The 23,656-nt window shown below is 44.4% G+C and overlaps 1 protein-coding gene across 1 annotated transcript in view; it reads right to left on the bottom strand.

Moving 5' to 3' along the window:
- The window catches only part of LOC119161768 (cubilin), a 274,271-nt gene that overhangs the window by 172,265 nt on the left and 78,350 nt on the right, over positions 1–23,656 (bottom strand). Inside the window, exons 4-5 of the mRNA XM_075880748.1 lie at positions 19,771–20,031; positions 15,590–15,721 (exon numbers count right to left, since the gene is read on the bottom strand). Of these exons, the coding sequence (XP_075736863.1) occupies positions 15,590–15,721; positions 19,771–20,031 (393 nt within the window). The remainder of the gene's footprint in view (positions 1–15,589; positions 15,722–19,770; positions 20,032–23,656) is intronic.

The following is a 23,656-nucleotide window of genomic DNA, read 5'->3' as shown; positions in this document are numbered from 1 at the left end:
AATCTGAGTACAAGGGCCTACAACATTTCGGCCTCCATCGGAAACGCAGCCGCCGCAGCCGGGATTCGATACCACGACCAGCGGGTCAGCAGCCCAGTGCCTCAGCCACTAGACCACCGCGGCGGGGCGGAAGACACCTTGTCACAGCGCACACCAACAACTGAAACTTTAATGGGGAAAACAGACATAATATATGCGGTCACGTAAACACGTGAGGTGAAAGAAAATTATAAGATGAGCAGACATCTAATCCTTTTCTTTGACCGTGCAGACACCGTGTGGTGTACGGCACTTCGCTGTCATGTAAGAAGTATTATTTTGGAGAAAATAATATAGTAATGGATCACAAAGCTTCTCTAAAAGTACAACCATGCTCCAATCTATCATCGCATTGTAGAGAGTGCGGCTGCGCACCCTTGCTTGATGATACGGTAGTTAAAGCTAGATTTAGGGACAACGTAGCGCGGCAAGTTTAAGAGGCGTATCTCATCAACAAAGCTGGTGTTTAATGTGTCGCGGAATCCTCAGCCATATTGCTTGCCGCTGAGGCAGCTTTTCTGTAAGTGCATTATTATTACAATCTGTCTGCTCCTCTAATGATTTTCTTTCACGGCACCTGTTCTCGTAACCGCATATATATGTCTGTTTTCTCCAATGACTTTCAATTGTTAGTGTGCGCTATGTCCAGGTGTCTCGCATTCGTATTTTAATTTTTTCGCGCAACTCAGTTAAGATAACATAATATTTCTCGTGGTTTAAACTATGCTAGTTTTTTAGACAGAATGCAGCCTTGTGTGAAACCTTCATGAGACAAGACGCTTTCAACTTTCTCAATTACACAGTATTTCACAATTAAAATTGTTCAAGTAGCATCATACAATAAAAACTACACACTGAGTAGTTGAATTACGCACAAGAAACACGATATTGATATCGCGTTCAACTCTGAAAAACGGAGCTTAATGGTCCCCCAGTTTTTTTCACAGTAGCAAGCCCTAATGCATCAGACCAGTTTATTTGTTGGCTTGCGTAAAACTATCTACAGTGCTCATAGAATAAAACGTGACATCACAATATTTTGTATTACTATATATGCGGGTATGTGAAGTTCTTCAAGATAACCACGCGATATTGCGACATCTGTAACGATAATGTTGGCTGGGATGTACGCATTCCAGTTGGAATTTCACTTATGTCACCCGAACTGTAGATGGTGGAGATAAAGTTATCGGCTATTCCTAAGTTGTCTCGTTTCGATCCGTGAGCACTGCGCGCGACTCGGCTGCTGACCCGCAGGTCGCGGGTTCAAATCCTGGCTGCGGCGGCTGCATTTCCGATGGAGGCGTAAATGTCGTAGGCCCGTGTGCTCATATTTGGGTGCACGTTAAAGAACTCCAGGTGGTCAAAATTTCCGGAGTCCTCCACTACGGCGTCTCTCATAATCATATGGTGGTTTTGGGACGTTAAACCCCACAAATCAATCGTGAGCACTGCGCCCTGCTTTGAAGAACCAAACTAGGATAAAAATTTCACTGCGTGTTCTTATCAAATCACATGTCATTATAAAACAAGAAAAAAGTAGGCGAAGAAAGACAAATTAAAACGCGGGCTCATAAATCTCATGACACCCTTAGAGATGGAGATATGCAACTGTTTTTATTTGTGGTTGCGTAAGTTATAATTCATCCTTGGTAATTTCTCAAGCATTAAAATGAGAAAAATACATGACAAGTATATTTACATCAATATATTTATGCAAAGTACAATAGCACGAAACCCATATTTTCCTGGTGTAGAGTGTTCGATTGAATAGAGCACTGCCCGGAAGAAAAAAAAATAAAGTGTTGTCGTATCGCTTGAAGAAAACAGCCTAATCACGTAACCACGATTAGTATGAAGTTATTTACACAGGAAGCATGCAATGCGCTATGTTTTCTGAGTTATAATATTTGCGAACAACTGCGAAAGTAAAGAAAATGATGAACTTATCTTAACAATTGACCGACACTTGTCTTTCAAGAAGCCTGTTAACCCAGATAACCTATTCACACCTTAAAAAACACGTTCATTTGTACTGCTTTTGGGAGCAGTTGTGAAGGAAAGCTTGCCCGCAAGCATGGGTGTCCATTTTTTTCGCGCGAGAAGTTGACGATGGCCAATCCAATGGCCTACACACGCACACGCACACAAAAACACTTCCACGTCCGTCCACAATTGCACCACGTACAGCGAAGTATATTCCTGAGAGCCGAGTAATTATATTGTGTAAATTGCAGCAGTAGATGAAATAGGAGCAAAAGTAATGAAAAGTGACAAACACTATCCGTATCATACCCATGACTCCGGCGAGCGAAGAAGCAACAATGGCACGGATGGATACACTGCAGGCTTGACAGTGTAACCTACATTACCAATGAGATCAATAATTTATGCGCTTTTAACAATAACTAAACTTTCCTAAACTTATTGGTGAACGAAGTTTCATTTGTTCCCCATTAATGATGCAATATTATTACCATACGACTGAATGTTTGCGCAAACTATTTTCTTTGTCGTTGCTGGAAATGGACCGCGGCGCTTTCTTGTCTGTTGTGTCGACCGACACCTGTGGGCAAGAAACGTTCCCCGAATTTTTCACTCCTCCGACTGGCGCTATTTTGCATTCTTTACCGTGCGCACCCCTTGCAAACTTGCAAACGGCTGCAGGCGAGTTTTTTGGGACATTAAAGCTCAGCTTGTCCCCACGGACCCAGAAAGCTGCAGGTGCATGACCTTTGAGAGAGGCATTCGGTGAAGCTGAAATCACTTCTTGTACGCTGCCCCGCCGTGGTGGTCTAGTGGCTAAGGTACTCGGCATCTGACCCGCAGGTCGCGGGATTGAATCCCGGCTGCGGCGGCTGCATTTCCGATGGAGGCGGAAATGTTGTAGGCCCGTGTGCTCAGATTTGGGTGCACGTTAAAGAACCCCAGGTGGTCAAAATTTCCGGAGCCCTCCACTACGGCGTCTCTCATAATTATATGATGGTTTTGGGACGTTAAACCCCACATATCAATCAACTTCTTGTACGCTGGCTACAAATACGCGTTCCAGCTAGATTTCCTGCCTATTTCTGAAGCATTTATAATAATAATAATAATAATAATAATAATAATAATAATAATAATACATTGATGATGATCATGAGTGGCATTTTATGGTGCAATGGCCAATTGATGGCTAAAGAGCGCCATTTAATTCAGTAGGCTAGAGATATGAACAATGATATGATGTGTGGCGGTGAAGGGGCCTTAAAATTCCTCGCGCTAACGTGGGTAAAAATGTAGAGGTAATAAAATCATGGCAGTGGCGTGAAATATGTGCAGTGAAAGTGGATGACAAAATGTCATGATAATAAAATCATGGAGGAGGTGTAGCCACCGCAGCCACGACCACGGTTCAGAGGTCGTGCTACGGATCACCTCGAAATATGGGGTGAAAGCTGTGAACATGTTTTAAAAACGTGAAAAGTGATTGCAGTTTAAAAAGCGGATCCCTACCGATCAGCATCCCAGGGTGTAGTGGGAGCTGCTGCCGGTAGGGCAGTAAAAATCACTTTTTTCTTCGAGCATATAGCTCACTGCACTGGACGAGAATGTGGAGAACCCTAAGTGGTTTTCCACATCTCTCACACAATGGTGGATTGCCGGTAGATAGAAGATAAGAATGTGTAGAGTGTGTATGTCCTGTTATTAGCCTTGTTAGTGTTACTTCTGTGTGTCGTGATTGTGATAGTGGCGGCCAATTACCTAAATGCGGTTTAATAGCACGGAATTTATTGTCTGTGTGTCTATCCATTGTGCTCTGCCAATACCCCCTGAGCTTTCGTTTTAGAAAAGGTTTCAAGTCAAGTGCAGGAATTGGTATGATGCATCGGAAGTGGTGTCTTTAGCAGAAGCAGTCAGCTTGTCCACTAAAACATTCCCTTGTATCTCACGGTGGCCTGGCACCCAGCAGACAACGAAAGACTGTTTTGATGTGTACAGTGTGCACAAAAGTGAGTAAAGTGACACCGTCACGGGGTTTCTGTGTTTTTAGGAGTTTTGAGGGCTTTAACCACACTTAGGGAATCTGTGATCTGTGTGACCGATAAATACCGCATATTGTATTTCATCGATCTGATGTGTTTTACGGCCGTCAGTATTACATAGGCTTCTCCTGTGAAAATGCTTGCATCAGAATGAAGAACGCCGGCCTCGGAAAAGGATTGGCTTACCGCTGCATATGACACAGAAGTGTTGGACTTTGAGGCATCGGTAAAGAACTCGGGGCATTCGTACTTATGTCGTAGTTCTAGCAAGTATTTGGGTATGTGTGCAAGTGGCGCGTGCTTTTTGACTTCCACCAAAGAGACATCACAGTCGAAAGCTGCCACTGCCATGGTGGCAGATATGCAGCAGGAGCCATCAAACTGTGTTCGAGAAGAGGCACACCTGGTTCTTCGGCCAGGCCCCTTACACGGAGCGAGTAGGGCTGCCTCAACGAAGGACGGTTCTCGAACAAGCCAGAGCCAGACAAATCAATTGTGACACAAGAACGGTGTTGCTTGTCTGCCTTTACCTTCAGAAAGTACACAAAAGACACCTAACATCTTTGTAGGTGGAGCGACCATTCATTCGAATCCACGTACAGGCTCTCCACGGGGCTAGTTTGAAAAGCACCCGTAGAGAGGCGAATGCCTAGATGGTGGACAGGGTCGAGAATCTTCAAGGCCGATGGCGTTGCCGACTGATAGATTATAGCAGCGTAATATAGGCATGTGCGTACGAGGCTTTTATATAAATTCATCAGAGATTTCGTGTCACTACTGCATGTAGTGCGTGACAACACTTTCAAAATACTTATTGTTTTTAAGCACCTGTCTTTTAAATACTTGATATGTGGGATGAAGGTTAGTTTAGTGTCTATTATTAGTCCAAGAAACTTGTGATCGGTCTTCACTGACAGAGGTTGACCATGCAGGTCAATTTCGGGGTCAGAATGGAGGCCCCTATTTCGGCTGAACAAGACGCAAATGCTCTTTTGCGCGTTGAGTATAAAACCATTCTCATCTGCCCAGTGAGATACCTTGTTCAACCCTACTTGAACCTGACGTTGGCACAGTAAGATGTTGCAAGATTTGAAACAAATCTGTACATCATCGACATATATGCAATAAAAATATTACGTGGGAGAGACAAGTGCAAGGAATTCATTTTAACTATGAAAAGTGTGCAGCTCAATACACCTCCTTTTTGCCCTCCTGTTTCTTGAACAAATATTCGAGATAAGACAGTGCCAACTCGGACACGGAATGTTCAATTGGACAAGTAGCTTTGGATGATTGATAGCATTCTACCCCGCACACCTAAAAGTGACAGGTCTTGCAATATGCCAAAGCGCCATGTAGTGTCATGTGCCTTTTCCATATCGAGGAACACAGAAAGAAAAAAAATGCTTATGAACACAGGCATCGCGAATTTGTGCCTAGATACGGACAAGGTGGTCAGTGGTGGACCGAGCCTCTCGAAACCCACACTTATATGGGTCAAGTAGGCCATTAATTTCAAGGAAGTGAATCAGGCGCCAGTTAATCATTTTCTCTAAAACTTTGCAAAGACAGCTGGTTAACGCTATTGTCTTGTAGCTGGAAACTGAGACCGCGTCCTTGCATTGTTTTAGAATTGGTATAACGATAGCTTCTGTCCAGGCTGAGAGTAGCTCACTGGAAGACCATATCGCATTATACAGGGAGAGGAGAGCTTTCTGGGTTTCAGTGGGCAGGTTTTTTAACACTTCATATGCCACACAGTCCGGACCTGGGGTATATTTCTTGCAGCAGGTAAGTGAGGCTTGTAGTTCAGCGAAACAAAAAGGTTTATTGTATACCTCATGTGCTGTGGGTTTGCGCTCTAATCTCTGTTTTTCTATTCCGGTTTTGTATCATCGGAACGCTTCTCTATAGTGTAATGAGCTGGAGACCTGTTCGAAGTGCGGTGCGAGAGTGTTAGCCTGTTCTTCCAGACTCTCCTCTAGTGTGTTCACTAGAGGAAGTGAATGTGCTTGTCATCCGGCCACCTTACCAACCATGTTCCAGACTCTCGCCTCATCGGTGTATGAATTAATGCCTGATAATAATTTGTGCCAACTTTCTCTTCTCGCCTGTAGGCACTTCCTTCTTCCTTGCGACTTGATATTCTTAATGTTTACAAGATTTTCAGCTCTAGGCGAGTCTGTTAGCAACCTTCATGCCGTATTTTGTTTTTTACGCGCATCACGGCACTGATTATTCCTGACGATTTGCCTGACGGTCCACATGTTTGTGGAATACATTTAGTTGCTGCATCAACCAGGAAAGCTATAACGTACCATATAGCATCCTCTATGCTTAACGCCCCCATGTCAGTCCAAGTTAATAGAGTCATTTTCTGGAAGTGTTTCCAATCGGCTTTGTCGGTGAGCCATTTGGGAGCCTGTGCAGTACATGTTTTTGTTATTGATGTGCTGTTAACAGTAGGAAAATTGTCACTACCGAATGAATTAATAATGACTTACCATTTAAGTAGAGGCAGGAGTGACGAAGATGTTATGCTGAGGTCTATTGTTGAGTACGCATTGTCAGCAATATTGTAATATGTTGGCTCTTTTCAATTTAAGAGGCATGCACAGGAAGAAAAAAGGAACTGTTCAATAAGGCGACCTTGCGCATCGCAGAGAGAGTCACTCCAGAGGCTACCATGTGCATTAAAATCCACTAGGACAAGATATGAACCTAGAAGTTCGTCTATGAGGGACGGGAATTCATGCTTTTCAAAACAGTGTTGTGGAGGTATGTAGAGAGAGCAGATGGTGACGAGCTTATTCAAAAGAACTGCTAGAACAGCCACCGCCTAAAGGGATGTTTGTAGCGGTAGGTGTGTGCATGCAATTCCTTCATTGACTATAATGGCAACACCACCGGATGACACATTGGCATCATTCCGGTCCTTTCGAAAGATAACGTAATTGCGAGAAAGGTTAGTGTGTTTTGGTTTCAAGTGTGTTTCTTGGACAGCACTTTTTGTGTATGATCGTGTAAGAGCTCCTGGGTATCGTCGAGGTTTCTCAGCAGTCCTCTGAAGTTCCACTGTAGTATTTGCGTCATTTCAGTGTTGTGTGGTGCTGTGTGTACAAAGTGTTGCCTTAGGTTACAGGGCCTTTTGGGGGCCCTGTAATTCGGGTTTTTTTCTTTCTTCGCGCGCCCCAAAGAGTTGCGCCTATCCTTCAGCGTCTGAGGCGCCGGAGGAGTCGTACTTGTATCCATCACCTCTTTTGAGGTGGTGGATGGTGCCTGCTCGGCAGGCACGTTCACAGAACTTACGGACCTAACTGCGCTTGCAGCGGTCCGAGGTTCAGCAGACACGGGCGTCTGCCGGCCCTGTTTGTGAGGTGGCGGAGCAGTACAGGCTGCTCCAGCCGGGGGCGCTAGTGGCACGACTGCGGCCACAGTCTGTGTGGCGTTCGTGGGTGCAGAAACATGTGGCGCGGCGCCCCGGCGCGTCACATCTGCAAAGGAGGGATAAGAGGGGTGGTGCAGTGAAAAACATTTACGTGCCTTTTGGAAGACAGATTAAATTTGACCTTGAGGTCTACTACTTGTTTCTCTTCTTTCTATTTGGGGCATGATCATGAGTAGGGTGGATGATTTCCTTCACAGTTCGAACAATGAGTTGCTTCTGAGGTGCAGTCATCCGATATGTGTTGAGTGGATGCACACTTTGCGCAAGTGGATCGCCTTCTGCAACTCTGCGATCCGTGCCCGAAACGTTGACACTTGAAACATCAACGAGGATTGGGGATAAATGGTCTTACACGGAGCTTACAGTAGCCGGTTTCAATTCATTCTAATAAGTCACTAGTACCGAAGGTGATAATTATGTGCTTGGTGGGTGCTTCTTTCTTGTCTCGTCGTATAATGATTCTCTGTACCTTGACTACATTCTGGTCTTGCCAGCCTTCTAATAATTCAATTTCTGAGAGTTGAAGAGGGTTATCGTCAGAAATGACGCCGCGTACAGTGTTCATGGACCTGTGTGGGCCATCGGAAACAGGTGTTTCTCCAAACGCTACAAGTTTAGACTGCTTCTCATATTGAGCTTTGTCACGAACCTCCAAAAGGAGATCGCCACTTCCCATCTTTGTGACTTTATAGCCTGGACCTATTGCTTCGGTGAGAGTTTTCGACACAAGAAAGGATGAAATAGTACGTACGGTCTTTTTTTCGTTCTTGCAATGAATAACATGGTACTTTGGGAAGGTTGGCTTTGGTGTGTTGAGCATGAAAGTGTCTTTGGTGTGCCACCTTTTCAGGGAGCGATTAGAAAGGGGGGGGGGGGGGAAGCATTTGCCATAAATTGACTATAAAGTTTGGCAGCGGTGCCAACCGCCCACCACCAAGCCCAACCAGGGGACGTGGCAGGAGATGCTGGGCAAGCCCTGTCGACACTAGCTGTACTGCGCTGCTATAACCTAATATGGAATAGCCAAGACCGGGTATCCACACAAGGTTAACCCTTGCCGCCAGGATATCTAAAAGTAGATGGGAAAGAGAAGATGACAGGACAGAAAAAAAGTAAGAGGTAGAGACGAATATGTAGGGAGAGAGATATAGGAAAAGGTGACTGCTGATTTCCCCTGGGTGGGTCAGCCCCGGGTTGCCGTCTCCGTGAAGCCGGGGACAAAGGGGTGTGTTGTTTCGGCTAGGGGGGCTTAAAGGTTTAAGCACCCAGCGTCAGCTCAACCCCCATGATCCCCTTTTCCCAGCACACGGCTCAGCAATGCATGGCTAGGCGTGAGAGGGAGTTGAAACCCCCCCGTTAGCTCTGGTCCGTGGTGTCGCTACACACCAAACGTCTGCTTGCACAGACCCCCCTGTGGGGGTAATAATACATTCATATCATTTTCACATGGCCGAGAAGAATTGGCCACATGAAAGCAAATGATAGTGTGCATGTGTCCATCAACCTTTATACGCGAGTGTGTAATTGGTTGATGATTGCTGTTTTGTGGCGCAAACACCGTTTCATGGCCAAGGAGCGCCAGTTAATCTTATGAGAGATATGGACAAAGATTGTGATAAGCGGCTGTATAGGGGCCATAAAAATCCTCGCGCTAAGGCGGGTAAAAACGTAGAAGTAATAAAATTATGACCATGCCGTGAAAGGTGTGTGGGGTTAATGGATGACAAAAGTTTGTGATAATAAAAACGATGGCGGACATGTATGGCATTAGCACAAGTGCCTCTATCATTCACACCCTTGCGTCCAAGGGCCGCAAGGCAAGTGCTTTGTTGAGTGTAGCCACCGCAGCAGAGACCTCTCGGGAGAGGTCGTGCTATGGAGTGCCCGGGTATATATTATTAAAAGTATTAATTTCTCTCAATAGAGCTAATAAGGATTTATCTGTAAAAAGTGCTTCCCTACCGACGAACACTGCAGGATGGAGTGGTATCTGTTGTCGATAGGATAACGGAAAGTGTTGTCTTCTCAGCGTGTCTAATTCTTTACACAGGATTAGAATGTGAAGTACGGTGAGTGCTTCTCCACATCTGTCACACAAAGGTGGATCGCCGCCAGACAAATGAAATGAATGTGTTGTGTGTGTATGTCCTGTTCTTAACCTTGTAAGAATTACTTCTGTGTGGCGTGATTTTGATACTGGCGGCCAATGTCCAAATTGCTGCTTGACATGTATTTATAATCTGTGTGTGTGTCGCATGTGCTCTGCCAATACCCTCTCAGCTTTTGTTTTAGAAAAGGTTTCAAATCGAGTGCAGGAACTGCTATCGATGTATTGGAAGTGGTTTTGTTCGCGGATCCAGCTAGCTGGTCCACCAGAACGTTGCACGGAATTTCGTGGTGTCCTTGCACCAAGCAGACCACCACATGCTGCTTAGATGAGTAGACTGTGCATAAGAGCAAATAAAGCGAGACAAAGACAAGGTTTTTGTGTTTTTAAGAGTTTTCAGAGCTTTTACTACGCTTAGGGAATCTTATATATTATGGCCTTCTGGAGTTTTATTTCTTTAATGTATTTAACGGCCACAAGTATCGCATAAGCTTCGCCGGTGAAAATGCTGGTATGAGAGTGCAGAACGCCGGCTTCCGAAAAAGATGCGCCGACGGCTGCGTCCAAGACAAAAGTCTCGAACTTTGAAGCATCCGTAAAGAATGCAGAACATGTGTATTTCTGTTGTAGTTCTAGGAAGTATGTCTCGATATGTGCAATTGGTGCATGCTTCGTAACGTTCAAGAAAGACACGTCGCAATCTATCGCCTGCCATTGCCACGGTGGCAGGCATTCTGCGGGAGCCATCAAACGGTGTTCAAGTGGCACACCGTTTTCCTTAGCTAAGCCTCTCCCACGGAGTGAGTAGGGCTGTCTCATAGGAGGCCGTTTTTCAAACACAGCAAGGCTTGACATGTAAATAATTGTTCAATGTGATGGGTGATTCTTATCTGCATTTACATTAAGAAAATATTTAAAAGACTTGTAACATCTCTGTAGGTGGAGCGACTATTCGTTCGATTCCACGTAGAGGCTTTCCACGGGGCTAGTGCGAAAAGCACTCGTGGAGAGACGGATGCCTTGATTATGAACAGGGTCAAGCATTTTAAGGGCAGTAGGTGTCGCAGACTGATATGATATTGCCCCATAGTGTAGGCGGGTACGTACGAGGCTTGTACACAAATTCATTACACACTTCTTGTCACTTCCCCACGTAGTGCGTGACAACACTTTCAAAACGTTCATGTCTTTTATGCACTTGTTTTTTAAATACTTAATATGCGGCATGAAGGTTAGCTTGGTGTACAAGATGAGGCCTAAGAATTTGTGTTCGGTGCTAACAGAAAGGCGTTGCCCACGAAGCTGAATATCAGGTTCGGAATGAAGGCCTCTCTTCCTGGAAAACAAGACACACGTGATTTTCTGTGTATTCAGTCGGAACCCGTTTTCTTCTGCCCATTTGGATACTTTGTCCAAACCAAGCTGAACCTGCCGCTCGCAGATGGACAGGTTAAGAAATTTGAAATCAAGCTGGACGTCGTTGACATATATACAATAAAACATATTGCGAGGAATGAAAAAGCGCAATGAATTCATTTTAATGAAAAAAGTGTGCAACTAAGTGCACCACCTTGCGGCACGCCTGTTTCTTGGACAAATGTTTGGGAAAGAACACTGCCTACTCGAAGGCAGAATGTCCGGTTTGACAAGCAGCTTTTTATTATAATAAACACATGGCCAAGCACGCCAAGGTGGGACAGGTCTCTTAATATTTCAAAGCGCCATGATGTATCATATGCCTTTTCAATGTCAAGGAACACAGAAAAAAAGTATTTCTTGTGGACGAAAGCATCTCCACTCTGTGCCTCAATACGAACAAGGTGGTCGGTGGTGGACGTATACCCTCTCGAAACCCGCACCGAAACGCATCGAGCAAATTGTTTGTTTCAAGAAGATGTACAAGTCGGCAGTTTATCAGTTTTTCGAAAAGTTTGCACAAGCAGCTTGTAAATGCAATAGGCCTATAACTCGGAACTGAAGAAGGGTCTTTGCCCTCTTTCAAAATGGGAATAATAGCCTCTTTCCAGGAAGTAGGGATAGTGCCAAAAAACCAGATAGCATTGTACAGACAAATTAAGGTTTTTTGCGTTTCATTCGGCAGGTTTTTTAACATATCGTACACCACTCGACCAGAACCTGGGGCGGAAACAGTGCAGGAGTTTAGTGATATCTGGAACTCAGCCAAGCCGAAAGCCTGGTTGTATGCTTCGTGTTTTGTACATTTGTATTCGAGTTTGTGCTTCTCAAATGTTGTTTTATGTTTTTGGAAAGCGTCAGTATAGTTGGACGAGCTGGACACTCGTTCGAAGTGTGTGCCGAGGTACTTCGCCTGATCTTTCAAGCTGTTTGTGTTTACGAGTGGAAGCGAGTGTACTTGTTTTCCCGCTACCCTACTAACCATGTTTCAGACTTTAGCCTCCTGTGTATACGAGTTGATCCCTGTTAAAAACTTGTGCCAACTATCCCTTCTGGCCTGCCGACGCGTTCTACTGCCTCGAGATTTTATTTTCTTAAAGCTGTCAAGGTTTTCCGCTGTCAGCGAGTTCCGAAGCAACCTCCATGTCCTGTTCTGCTCCTTTCGCGCATTACGACACTCAGTGTTCCACCATGGGATGCGTCGCTCTCCGGGCAGTCCAGATGTTTGTGGGATGCACTTGGCTGCTGCGTCAGTAAGAAAAGCTGTGAAGTACTGCACAGCTTCGTCTATGCCTAACCCACGTATGTCAGTCCAACTTGAGTGAGTAATGTTATAAAATTGTTCTCAGTCGGCTTTGTTTAGCAGCCATTTGGGAACATGTGGAGGACATTCATATACGCGAGTGTGTAATTGCGCATTTTGGTGAGTAAGTACCGGCATTCATATTTTATAAGTGAATGCACCACAGTCTTAGTGTTGAAAGGATACGTTCGCAAGCAGTTTTAATTATTACGTGGCTGCACCGTGGAGGGCTGTTTACATGATGTAGAGCTTGTCTTAAGCATCATGCCAGCCCTTATTCGCGAAATAGTGTCATACTAATTGTATTCGCAAGGTAATGTTTAAGCTAATCCTGATAATGGGACATGCGCATTTGTGACCTCGACCAAGTAATGACACACGCACACAAAATAGAAGCTTTGTGAATTCGGCAGACTACGTTAAATGTTGCTATAAAGCTTCAGCATTTCAATACATGATCCAATAAATGTGTATCATGTGTGAGTCAGTTGCACTCTTCTTAACGTATGCCCGTTAAGTGTGTATGACTTGAGATATATTCAACGCTTGCAAACACTACATCAAATAAATTGTTCACTAATGCACTCATAAAATTTTCCATGAATTTCTATCTGCACCGCCCCTCTCGAATACGGCGAGCACGTCAAAAAACCCCAGGTGGTTGAAATTTCCGGAGCCCTCCACTACGGTGCCTCTTATAATCATATCGTAATGTTTGGACAATGACCCCCCAAATAATTCAATCAATCGATTAAATACGGCGCAGTTGCAATCACATCATCCCTCTGCATAAGATAGTTCACACTAGTTCGAGTGTTCGAGCACCCATATCTATCATTTCATCTTCTGCACTTTGTACCTGGCGACTTGATATCCTAAATTCTTCGTAAAAAACAACACGGTAAACGCGAGACGAAAAACAGGACAGGATAGTGTAAAATATAAACGTTTCAGTTAGTGCGAACAAATAAATACGTCTTGGAAATGTATCACTGATGAATCCACGCAACCCAGCTCAAGTGTTTACCCTTTCTATGATCCCCTAAATGTTTTGCTCATTAAAAATATTCCGAATCGTTTTCGTTTTTTTTTTTTCACCGCAGAACGTTGATTTATGGAATGAGTTTCACGAGTCTCCGAAGAGACTCGGTGCTGAGGAGTTTGAGACAAAAAAATGTCGAAACGTGAATTTTGCTCAATTGCGTTTTTTTTTATATAGGTTCTCTATTCACACCTGCTGTCTCAACAAATGAGACGGCATAATTGGTGAATTGAGACAGCAGTATTGGTACTCGGGAAAATGTATTTCTTGAATCTAAGGACAAATTCTTATCCTGACATGCCCTTGAATCAACCCCCTATCCTCCCTCCCACTTCGGCGTCACGCCGCCGCCGAACCGATGGACCCCGCGCCGATGACACGCCGCCGCCGAAGGTGGAAACCCCGGAGCGCCGCCGCCAGTGATTTGGCACCGACGCACAGGTCTATATTTAACACAATGACACTCGGTTTTTTATATTATCTTGCTGGTCACGATAAATCACTTTAGGTTGTTCACTTCACAGGCCAATCTACCTGCGAAGCCAACATTTTAACGGTTTAAGCGTTGTTCATTTTGTAACAGGAAGATTTGATAGAGCCGTCATTTATAGCATTCCGACAAAACGGTCAGATTCTAATGGTGTTGCTGCTTGTATACACTGCAAAAGCTTCAAGGTATCTGCGGCATTTAACTGCAACTCTCGTTGAACAGATTAATGGTCGTATATAGTTTTCAATGCTTGTAATGGTATGTTACAAAGTACGAGGTGTTCAATCCGACTCATGTCCACCGCCACTGGAAGCCGATCATTTAGGAATTATAATTCCGTATGTTGTACAACATTACTGAAAAGAACAACGCATACCTAAGTATCGCAGCTTATATGTCGTAACTATACAACAATACGTGTGCTGTGACAATGACATACGGGATATTTAGAGTGTGGTTTCATCGAGCTGACCAAAGCTTGTTATATTAAAGACGGAAGTAAGTGTGCTCTTTAAAATAATATAAAATTCTGCATCGCGAGCAGAAGAATCTTGGTGTGACTGTTTCGCCTTGAAACGCTTCGCTTCGCACGCACAAAAGGTCACCCTGAACGTGGACACAAGCGAGCATTCCGACTGAAACACGCGTGAATTGATGTACAGTCGTCATCGAGTGAGAATGACTGTACTGCGGCATATGCTGTGCCTCGCGATAGCCTTTTGTGAAGCATTTAATGTAACTATTTATAATGTCTGAAGCCCTGGAAAACACTGGGCCTCTTCAGAGCTTATGAAGTTCACCAAAACACTTGTAAAGCACACACTTAGGACTGTGCAGCGCTCACAAAAGAGACAAGGGCTAGAAGTGGCGAACAGGACATGCGATGGCCTCAAGCGAATGTTTCTGCTGAAAAACAAAAAAATTAACAAAACAAAAACACCGAGTCACGTGACGTGTGCTCTAAACGAAAAAAAGTTCTCTAGCTGATGCCCCTCAAGAAAGCATGCGCACAACCAATTACAACTCAAACTGCCGCACGTACTAACGTACACGTTTTCTTTTTCCAAAGCTTAATTTATGGCTGGCTAAAACATCTTTCGTTGCTTCTTTTAACATGAAAGGCCTCAGTAATTTCCCCAGCAGGCTGCTTTTTATGCCCAGAAAGAAGCATGATGTCAGTAAATTGTCATGCTCTGACGACAATAACCCGCTAAGTGAGACTGCGTCCTTTGGGTGAATGAACGCTTATGTTCTCCCAAACAGACACCCAGGCACCTTCTACTCCGCCCGATGGAAGGCCTACCGCATGACAAAGCATTGCTACGCAGCAGTCAACAAGTGTAACATCTGTCTCTTTAAGACCGTATTCGCGTTTGGCTTCCTGCAACCCGCTCAGCTGTGTGCCCTGCTTGTTCACGCGGGCACGCATGCCGGACAACTTGTTTGTAAATGAAAGAACGACATCCACCCCGTAGTGCTTAGCGAAGTCATTCACGCCAAGTCGAAGCCTGTGTGCGCAGCGTAAAACAGCGCACCCTTTTCGCTTGCGGCTGCTTTCAGTTTTTGCACTGACTTTTCTATAAGTTCACAGCATGCTTCCAAGCACGAATCATACTGAGTAGCTCAATTTTAAATTTTACTGCATACTTATACCTCACTGTACAGAAGACTGATTAGCGATGCGTTATTCAATTTCCGTTTTCCTGGTATGCTTACCGACGTTCTTGCGTGTGTCACAAAACCCCGGCCGCCGGGTAACCTCGATCCAGAACCCCTTGCCGGACACGAGTGGATTGGTGTGCAGATGGAAGGTCACCTCGTCTCTGTCCTTCGGAAATTCCACAATTTCTAGAAGGTGGAAAGAATGGGTGTAATAAAATAACTGAATGAAAAACCTGTTTCTAGCGATGTCACTAAGATCACCATGCAAGCACGGCTCGTTGACACAAACTGCTCATTATGAAGTTTGAGTGCAACCTACTTAGCAGTTAACTTATGGCACTTCATTAAATGCATCAAAATTAAATAAGCAACTGATCAATACATGGCAGTGTAAGTTCGCACCAAGCTTACGATTGCCTCCAACGCTTGGTATTTCATCCGCCATATACTTTTTGAAGTGCTGTGCAACAATCTGAGCAGAATTGTGTGCAGAGTCTGAGCGATTCTTGTACAGTCATTCACAAAACTTGTCTCATGCGAATTGTTGTACTTCGGGGAAACATTTCTGATGTCTACCTGTAATGGCAGCGATTGGTGAACGAAAATTACAATTCAACGCAGTTAAAAGTAAAAAAAAATCAGGTAACTTGGTCTTTTGGGTTGATGTGGCGTTCCGCATTTCCAAGTTTCGGGCATTCGTAGTTAATATTTGCGAACAGGTTTAGCTGCGAAAGCAGCTTTTCTGCGCACGCAATGCAAGAAAGCATGCGCACGTTGCCGTGCAACCACACCCAACGCAAAAAAGTAGCACAATAACGACACAATTCAAGGACGCAGAGTAGTGGAAATTTTAAATAAAGAAATAATAGGTAGTTCCCGCTTTTTTGCAATCTTAAGGCCTTAAGAATATCCAGTGCATCGCATTATTTTACCCATTTTGATTTAGACAATATGACGAAGTTTTCAAGACCACCTAATTAATAATCAACGAAGCCCCCTTTTCTCAGACCTGTACAACATGGACGCTCTGCTTAAATGCTAAAATTGATTTTTTTTAATTAAAACTTACGTTTACATTAGCTTAAAAGTTCTTTTAAAAAGTATTCCGGTCCGTTAAAAATGCTCATTTGAATTTTTTTAATGCGCGTGGCAGTTACTGAGTCCACTTACCTTACGTGTGTGATACGGGCATGAAGACACAGTTGCGTGCATTCATCTAGCATACAGTTGGGCCTCGGTTAAATTTTATTGGGGTGGCAAAGTATACTCTCGTGTTGAAAAATTAGGCAAACTGTTTAGAAAGTGCGATATAATGAAAATCGGCACGCTGCGGCTACTGACGCAAGCCAGACCGGGAGCACTCATGCGAGCACTTGAACAAGTAAGCTTCCTCCTTATTCCACATCGCCGAAAGGGCAACATGTTACTTGTAGTGAAAATAACTACGTTTTCATTGATGTGACGCTCTCCAAACCGTGATTATGAGTCACTGCATCTGTACAGAACGTGGAGCAACTGTGGCACTCGTAGGGAACACAACGAATTGTGTTCTTGGAATGGGAAACCTTCGAACTGTTTTGAAACTCTTCTAATTGTGAAAAAGGCCTGCATGGCTCAAGTAAACACTCTCGAGGCCGTTTGTCATATCACAGAGGTGCAACACTGTAATGTTCTTGGGGTTGAGATCAACCACCATTAATGATGTCTGGCCAATAGAGAAATAGAAGATATGAAAAAAAAACTAGGGAACAAACAAAACATAAAAGGGGGAAGCTCAGTCTCTGGGTGAATAAATAACAACCTGCTATAAAGAAATTGTTCTGTGCACATTTTTGATAAACAAACATGAAATAAACTTGTTTCCCGCCTTAACTTATTAATTCTAAATCAACTTCCCTGTTACATTTGCCCCATTAGCACAGCACCGTTACATAACTGAAGACATTTTTTATATCAACACAGCAAACATTAGTACGAAGCAACTGAACCTTAAAATGGCGTCCTTATTCAGAAGAGTTTTCAATTTTTTAGCAGTTTATTTGTAGTATATTGACAAAATGACTAGCCTTGTTATAAAAAAAACTGCAAAACTATGACGACACGCACAAAAATTGTAATTTCAGTGCAAATGAAAGAAGAGACGCTGAGAAATAAAACAAAGACAAACTGGAATGTTTTACATCAAGTACATTTCGAGAAAATGGGCCCCAAAGAAGCCTTAAAATACATCAGAGGTACAGGCCGTACTTTGTTCCCTCAAGAGGCCATGACACGGTCACGCAAATATTCGTGGTTTTCGGCAGATAGTAGAAGCAGAGGGTCTACTATGCTTATAAAAATATGAAAAGTGCCTTGTAAAATAATATTTCGGTGCAAAAGAAGTCAGAATTCACCGGCAGTAGACTCCACTCACCACCGCCATTTTCTACGGCGCGTGTGACGTCTTGGACTGGAAGGAGTGAAGCCACCGTCTTCTAACGAAGTTTAAGCCGCGGCAAATCAGTAAATTTCGGTGCCAAGGTGGCGAAAGCCAAGTTATCTATATTGCACGCGCAGCGCACCACGGAACAATATTGTTGACTGTAATGTGCAGGCTCGCACAGCTAGTCGCTTGTTACGGCAAGGCTCGCAAGTGCACCAGTGCCAGCCGGCTCTCAGGCAGCCCGCGTTTTTATAAGATTGCTCAACTCTAAACGAGGTGCTCGACCAAACACGCTGAAATTTAGTCAGCTTATTTGTGAACGCACAGTGATCAATCCATGCAAGACCGATTATGACTGAAAATCGGGTGTCATGGCCCACTTGAAGTGGCGTTGCAACACTTTTTCAAATAGCCGTACATAGAATGGATTCACTAAAGGAACTTATTGGCTCACGAAATCATTGCCGCATTTTTTTTGTTTCTGTCCAGCACGAGTGGAGTTACAAGAATTAATTGCTGCCCCGCCGCGGTGGTCTAGTGGCTAAGGTACTCGGCTGCTGACCCACAAGTCACGGGATCAAATCCTGGCTGCGGCGGCTGCATTTCCGATGGAGGCGGAAATGTTGTAGGCCCATGTGCTCAGATGTGGGTGCACGTTAAAGAAACCCAGGTGGTCGAAATTTCCGGAGCCCTCCACTACGGCGTCTCTCATACTCATATGGTGGTTTCGAGACGTTAAACCCCACATATCAATCAATCATATCAATCAAAAATTAATTGCTGTCTTCTCTCGTCCCGGCGAAAGCGCTGAAACTAATTATAGGGTGATGGCAAGAAAAAAAAATGTCACACATGCCTCGTGATCTTGAGCCCTTTTCCTCCCTCTCTCTCTCTATCTTTTTCTTCGAATAAACGGCTTTTGAGTGCAATGGAGCACGCACGAATGGACAAGTTGCGGCCTCCCGTGGCAATCCCTGTAACGATGCATTTTTGAGCATCGGTAATTTGTCAAGAGAAAACAATTTTTAGCCGACTTCGAGAATTTACAGTGAATTCGAGGTGGCGTGCTGCGCTATGCTATTTGGCTCGCGTGTTCTCACGAGCATCTACTACCCATTGGTATCGTTTTCTGACTCTGCTCAAAACGTGTTGCAGGGCCCTTTTAAAAGGCAAACGAAACTATGAGCGATCCTGACGTCATCTATACAACAAAAAAGACAATGATTTCATTTCTACCTAAGCGTTTGCGCAGCCTCGGGATATGTATCCAACAAGGCCGCAAGGACTTTCGCCACAGCAAAGCACCCTTGCAGCTTCGAATGCATTGTATTTCGAGGGAAACCCTCTCCACGTACATAGTACGAGCCGGAACCATCACCCACAGTGGGATCCGATGTACTACGCACAACCCTGTTGCGAAGTTTGAAATGTACATGTTTGTAGTATGCAGTGTCTGATATTATACAGGAGATGTTTGTAGTATCAACGAATGTTTGAAGTAATAAGAATGAATGTTGGGATTTTGAGTACGAAAACAACGACATGGTTATCACGGATGCCACAGCGAAGAGTTCGGGCAAGTTTTGACCACCAGGACTTTTTTCTTTCTTCAAATGTGCACTAAGTACACGGGCCTCTAGCATTTCGTTTAAATCAATCGTGGGTTCCATCCCATGATCTTCAGGTTCGCTATGGAGCACCATAACCTTTTAACCACCTGGTGGATGTAAGTGAAGTTGTTCTTTCCTGCTCTATCGATCGGAACATGTCACGGTGCGGCTCATGTATTCTAATCTCACCGCGCCATGCATACCTGTGTGGCCACGGTAGCGGCGCCGTCCACAGAACCGCTTGTCGGCGACGGCCAGATAGTCGTTGCGGCAATCGGGCGACTCTTCCAAGTCAAAGTCGTGGAAATGCACCCGAAGCGAGCAGGCACCACCCACCCGCTTGACGCGGTAGGTGCACTCCAGCAATGGAGGGTAGTCCAGGGGGTAGCCGTAGCTGGTGAAATTGCCCTCGCCATCGAACAGGCAGTAATCGCACACACCCTGGTGCACGAGCCGGCTGTCAGCTGCATAGAAAATGCATTAGAACACTTGTGCGATGCTCGTACGTGAAGTAAACACACATGTCAGAGCAAGTGGGGAGACGCTGGGCAACACCGTCCGAAAACAATCTCTGCACTTAATAAGAGGCGGCGTGTAGCTTTGTGGCCGTTGTGGGTTCACTCGCTTGACCATAAACATAAGGAGAAGAAACATGCAGTATAAAGGCAGAACACCAGCATATTTTGAATGCACAAGCATTCTGCATGTGTACAGTCATAGCGGCGATGATACTCGACGTCCGTCAAGTAATCAGATCAGTGCTACGGAGCGTGGCACTGAAGATTCTAACCTTATTGTTGGGGACCGCATTAGTTCCAGAATAAACTGTACTTATCACGTTGTGCGCTCAAGCTGCTCAGAACAATCTAAAATAGTCGGGTATGTTTTGCACACTGGTGCGGAAGTGTACCAGTTATACGTGTGACGGGTCTGTTAAATGAAAATAAAAAAAGAAGTGTGGGTGCGGTCCCCCCCCCCCCCCTCGTGTAAAGGCGCCTTCCTAGAGATAAATATATACGTACAGATAAACATTGTTCGACAAACATCTATATACCAACCAGTAAAATTTCCAGAAGAGCAGCTGAGATTAGAGTTCGAATAATTAAAATAACTGCCCATCTTCCTGAACTGCCTTGCGGAAAATTGGCAACTCCTTTAGCGTTTGCCTATTTAAAACAGCGAAGGTGCTGGGATCGCCTTGGGGAGGCTATCACATTGCCATGTTCTGCAAGTGTTCCAGACGTGTTATATCACTGCCATTCACTAAACCTCTCGGTTAAGTTTTCGGCTGGCAGTCTAGATTTATCGCATCTTGACTTTTACACACAGCTTTACAAAGCAACCTTCTCAGGCTTAGGACGCCGTAATATGTGTTATCACTACTCCTTATGAAATACTCTTTGATCAGCTTTGATGAAGTGGTATAGCTAACGCATTATATAACCACAAAGTATCTTGTGACAGTGGAGCGACTATGGTAACTCGCACGTCATTTGTTGGGCTGTTAATTGCTTTGTTCATATTTAGTAGTTGCGCGTAGTGGGAGTTCCTCTTATTTCCTGTCACATAACGCCCATAGGCTGGTGATATTTTAGGGGGCGAAGCTCCTTAAGCCATGAGTCGTACGTCTCCTATGTAGTAGTAGTAGTAGGTAGCCACCTCTCGTTTAGTCCTTGGAATGTTCGCTGGATAGCGGTACTTGCATATGATGAATATAATATGAAAAGATGAGAGATCGCGGTACCTGGAGTGTTCAACGGGCAGACTTATGGACGGACAAACAGACAGACAGACGGACACACGGACGGACTGATGGACGCTTTGCCCCAGTCATCGTCATTTACTCCGTGAATATGCTGTAATTTTTTTTCCCTATAGGCCACACAGATTTCTATGGCAAGTACCCGTTTGTTGAGCTATCTGCTATAGCTTCGTCCATGTACGTGCGATGCCAGTGCGCGGTAAAGAACACCACGGCGTGCGAATTTCTAGATCCCTCCTCTTCGGCGTATCTTATATTCATGTCGTGCTTTTGGGACGTCAAACCCCAGCTGTAATCATATATATGTGGCCTTCATTTTTAGTGGACAAGTGGTGAACCGTGGGATATACACCACATCTGCGCAGCATACCTGGTTATGATGTCCGCAAGAGTTACAACGGATCCCAGGCATGAAAGGGTCGACTGAGGAGAGCTCCACTGTTGAAGGACGAGCTATTTCTCTCACACGGCGATGCCTGGTTTATCACACAATACAGGTGATCACGCGCAACCCTAGCAGCTTTGATAACAATTTTTGTGTGGTCGTCTTCATTTATCACTCACAGTCCTACTGCCAAATGGAGCCTTGCGTCCTTATCTGCTGAAATTTCGTGAAAAAAAAACTGTTGTCGTTAGGCATATTGCAGGCATGCTCTCACAGCGTGTCGTTCTTACATTTCCCCGTATATATCTGAACATCCTTGCAGTTCAGGAGTCACTTGTGAGAGAGCAAGGCCATATGACAACTTGATTCACTATGGACTGTCGATGGTTGAAGAAACTATAGATAGTGCCATCGACAGTAGCTTTTACATCAATGCAACCACGCGAACATCTTGCAGCATGAATATGAAGTTCGTTCTCCGAGTGTGTGGTACAGTTTAAGCTTGAAAGAACCGAACCCAGATTCTACGTGGTTCCCAATTGAACAAAAAAATTTTCACTGCCTGAAAAATAAACATAGGGTTCAGTTTTGTCATGAACATACATGGTATTTTTTACACGCCTAACCAAGACTATAAGGCATTACACAATGGGCACCTCCAGCATGAAATCAACCAGCCGTGGTGCTTTTACATGCATATGAATCACGGTACGTGGTTGTTCTTGCATTCCGTGCCCATTAAAATGCGAAGGCCTAGAATCGCACCCGCGTCCTCGTCCTTAGTATTGTGACATTTTACCTCCTAAGCTGCCACGGTGGTTTGATATGCATGATATTGACGCCTGAATTTACTCTGTACTACAACACTGCGTCAGCCTATTACGGCTTCAGGAAATCAGGTGGTAATACCTTATTAGAGGGTGTTGTGATCGGCCCCATTGTCTTGCTTGGACACGTGAAAGGACACGTGAAAGGACTCGACAGAACGGCGAATTATTTAGGTCCGTCGGCTCGCCTCAAGCCGTCTAGGCCCGCACAGTGGATGAATCACCTAGAAAGGGCTGTTTTGCTCTCTGGGCTGCCTAGAAAGACCGCTTCCCTCTGCAGGTATGGAGTCATTGTGATACACATGACAATCTATGGAAATTGACTAGCTATGGAAATTAAAACTAGCCAGATGCGTACACACAGTTAATAATTACAACCACCCTTTTCATGTGTCGATGTTTTCCGCCCCTTCTCGTTCTACTAGACAACTAACCTTTGGTAAATGGAATATTCCACGAACTAACAACGTATATGGTTAACGGCTTCTACAGTTTGTTGGTATTAAAATCTGGAATGTTATTCCTTTTGAAATAAAAATGTGTTCAAATTTCACTAAGGCACCAGAAAAACACTATTTAGAAGAACGTACTGATTTATTAATGTCCTGTCATAATTAGTCTGATGACTGTCTTCATTTCAATGTGTAAGTAGGTGTTTATTCCGTTTTCGTTCTCTCGTGCATTGTAACGGTTTAGTGCGGTTATTTCATGCACTGTAATGTTTCTTTGCCGATTATTCATTACATTAGATTGCAAAAAATTTAGTTATTTTTTATTGATATTGTATAACTTTTTTAGTTACACTTTCCCGAAGTGCCTTTATAAAATCTATCTTTTTCGGACCCAAACTAGCCTATGGCTATGGGTCCACGCAGTGTATGCAAATTTTTTTGTAAAAAGTGCAACCAATAAAAGTCAATTCCATTCAATGAGCCACGTACGGTAGAAAACCTCTTCGGGAACGTTTGGCGCATTTCAAAGGGCCTCTCCTGTGCACATCGGACTGCCCGGTGGCAATGCCTTCTTGATGAATCACTTTTGAACCTGGACAACCGGTTGCATCAAGTATGCATGTGGGGGTTTCAGGTCAACGCACCAGGACAGAAGTACCGTGC

This window comes from Rhipicephalus microplus, chromosome X (assembly GCF_043290135.1).
Source record: "Rhipicephalus microplus isolate Deutch F79 chromosome X, USDA_Rmic, whole genome shotgun sequence".
NCBI lineage: Eukaryota > Metazoa > Arthropoda > Arachnida > Ixodida > Ixodidae > Rhipicephalus > Rhipicephalus microplus.
Note: the sequence above shows the minus strand (reverse complement) of the source record. Positions and strands in the feature narration are given on the sequence as shown.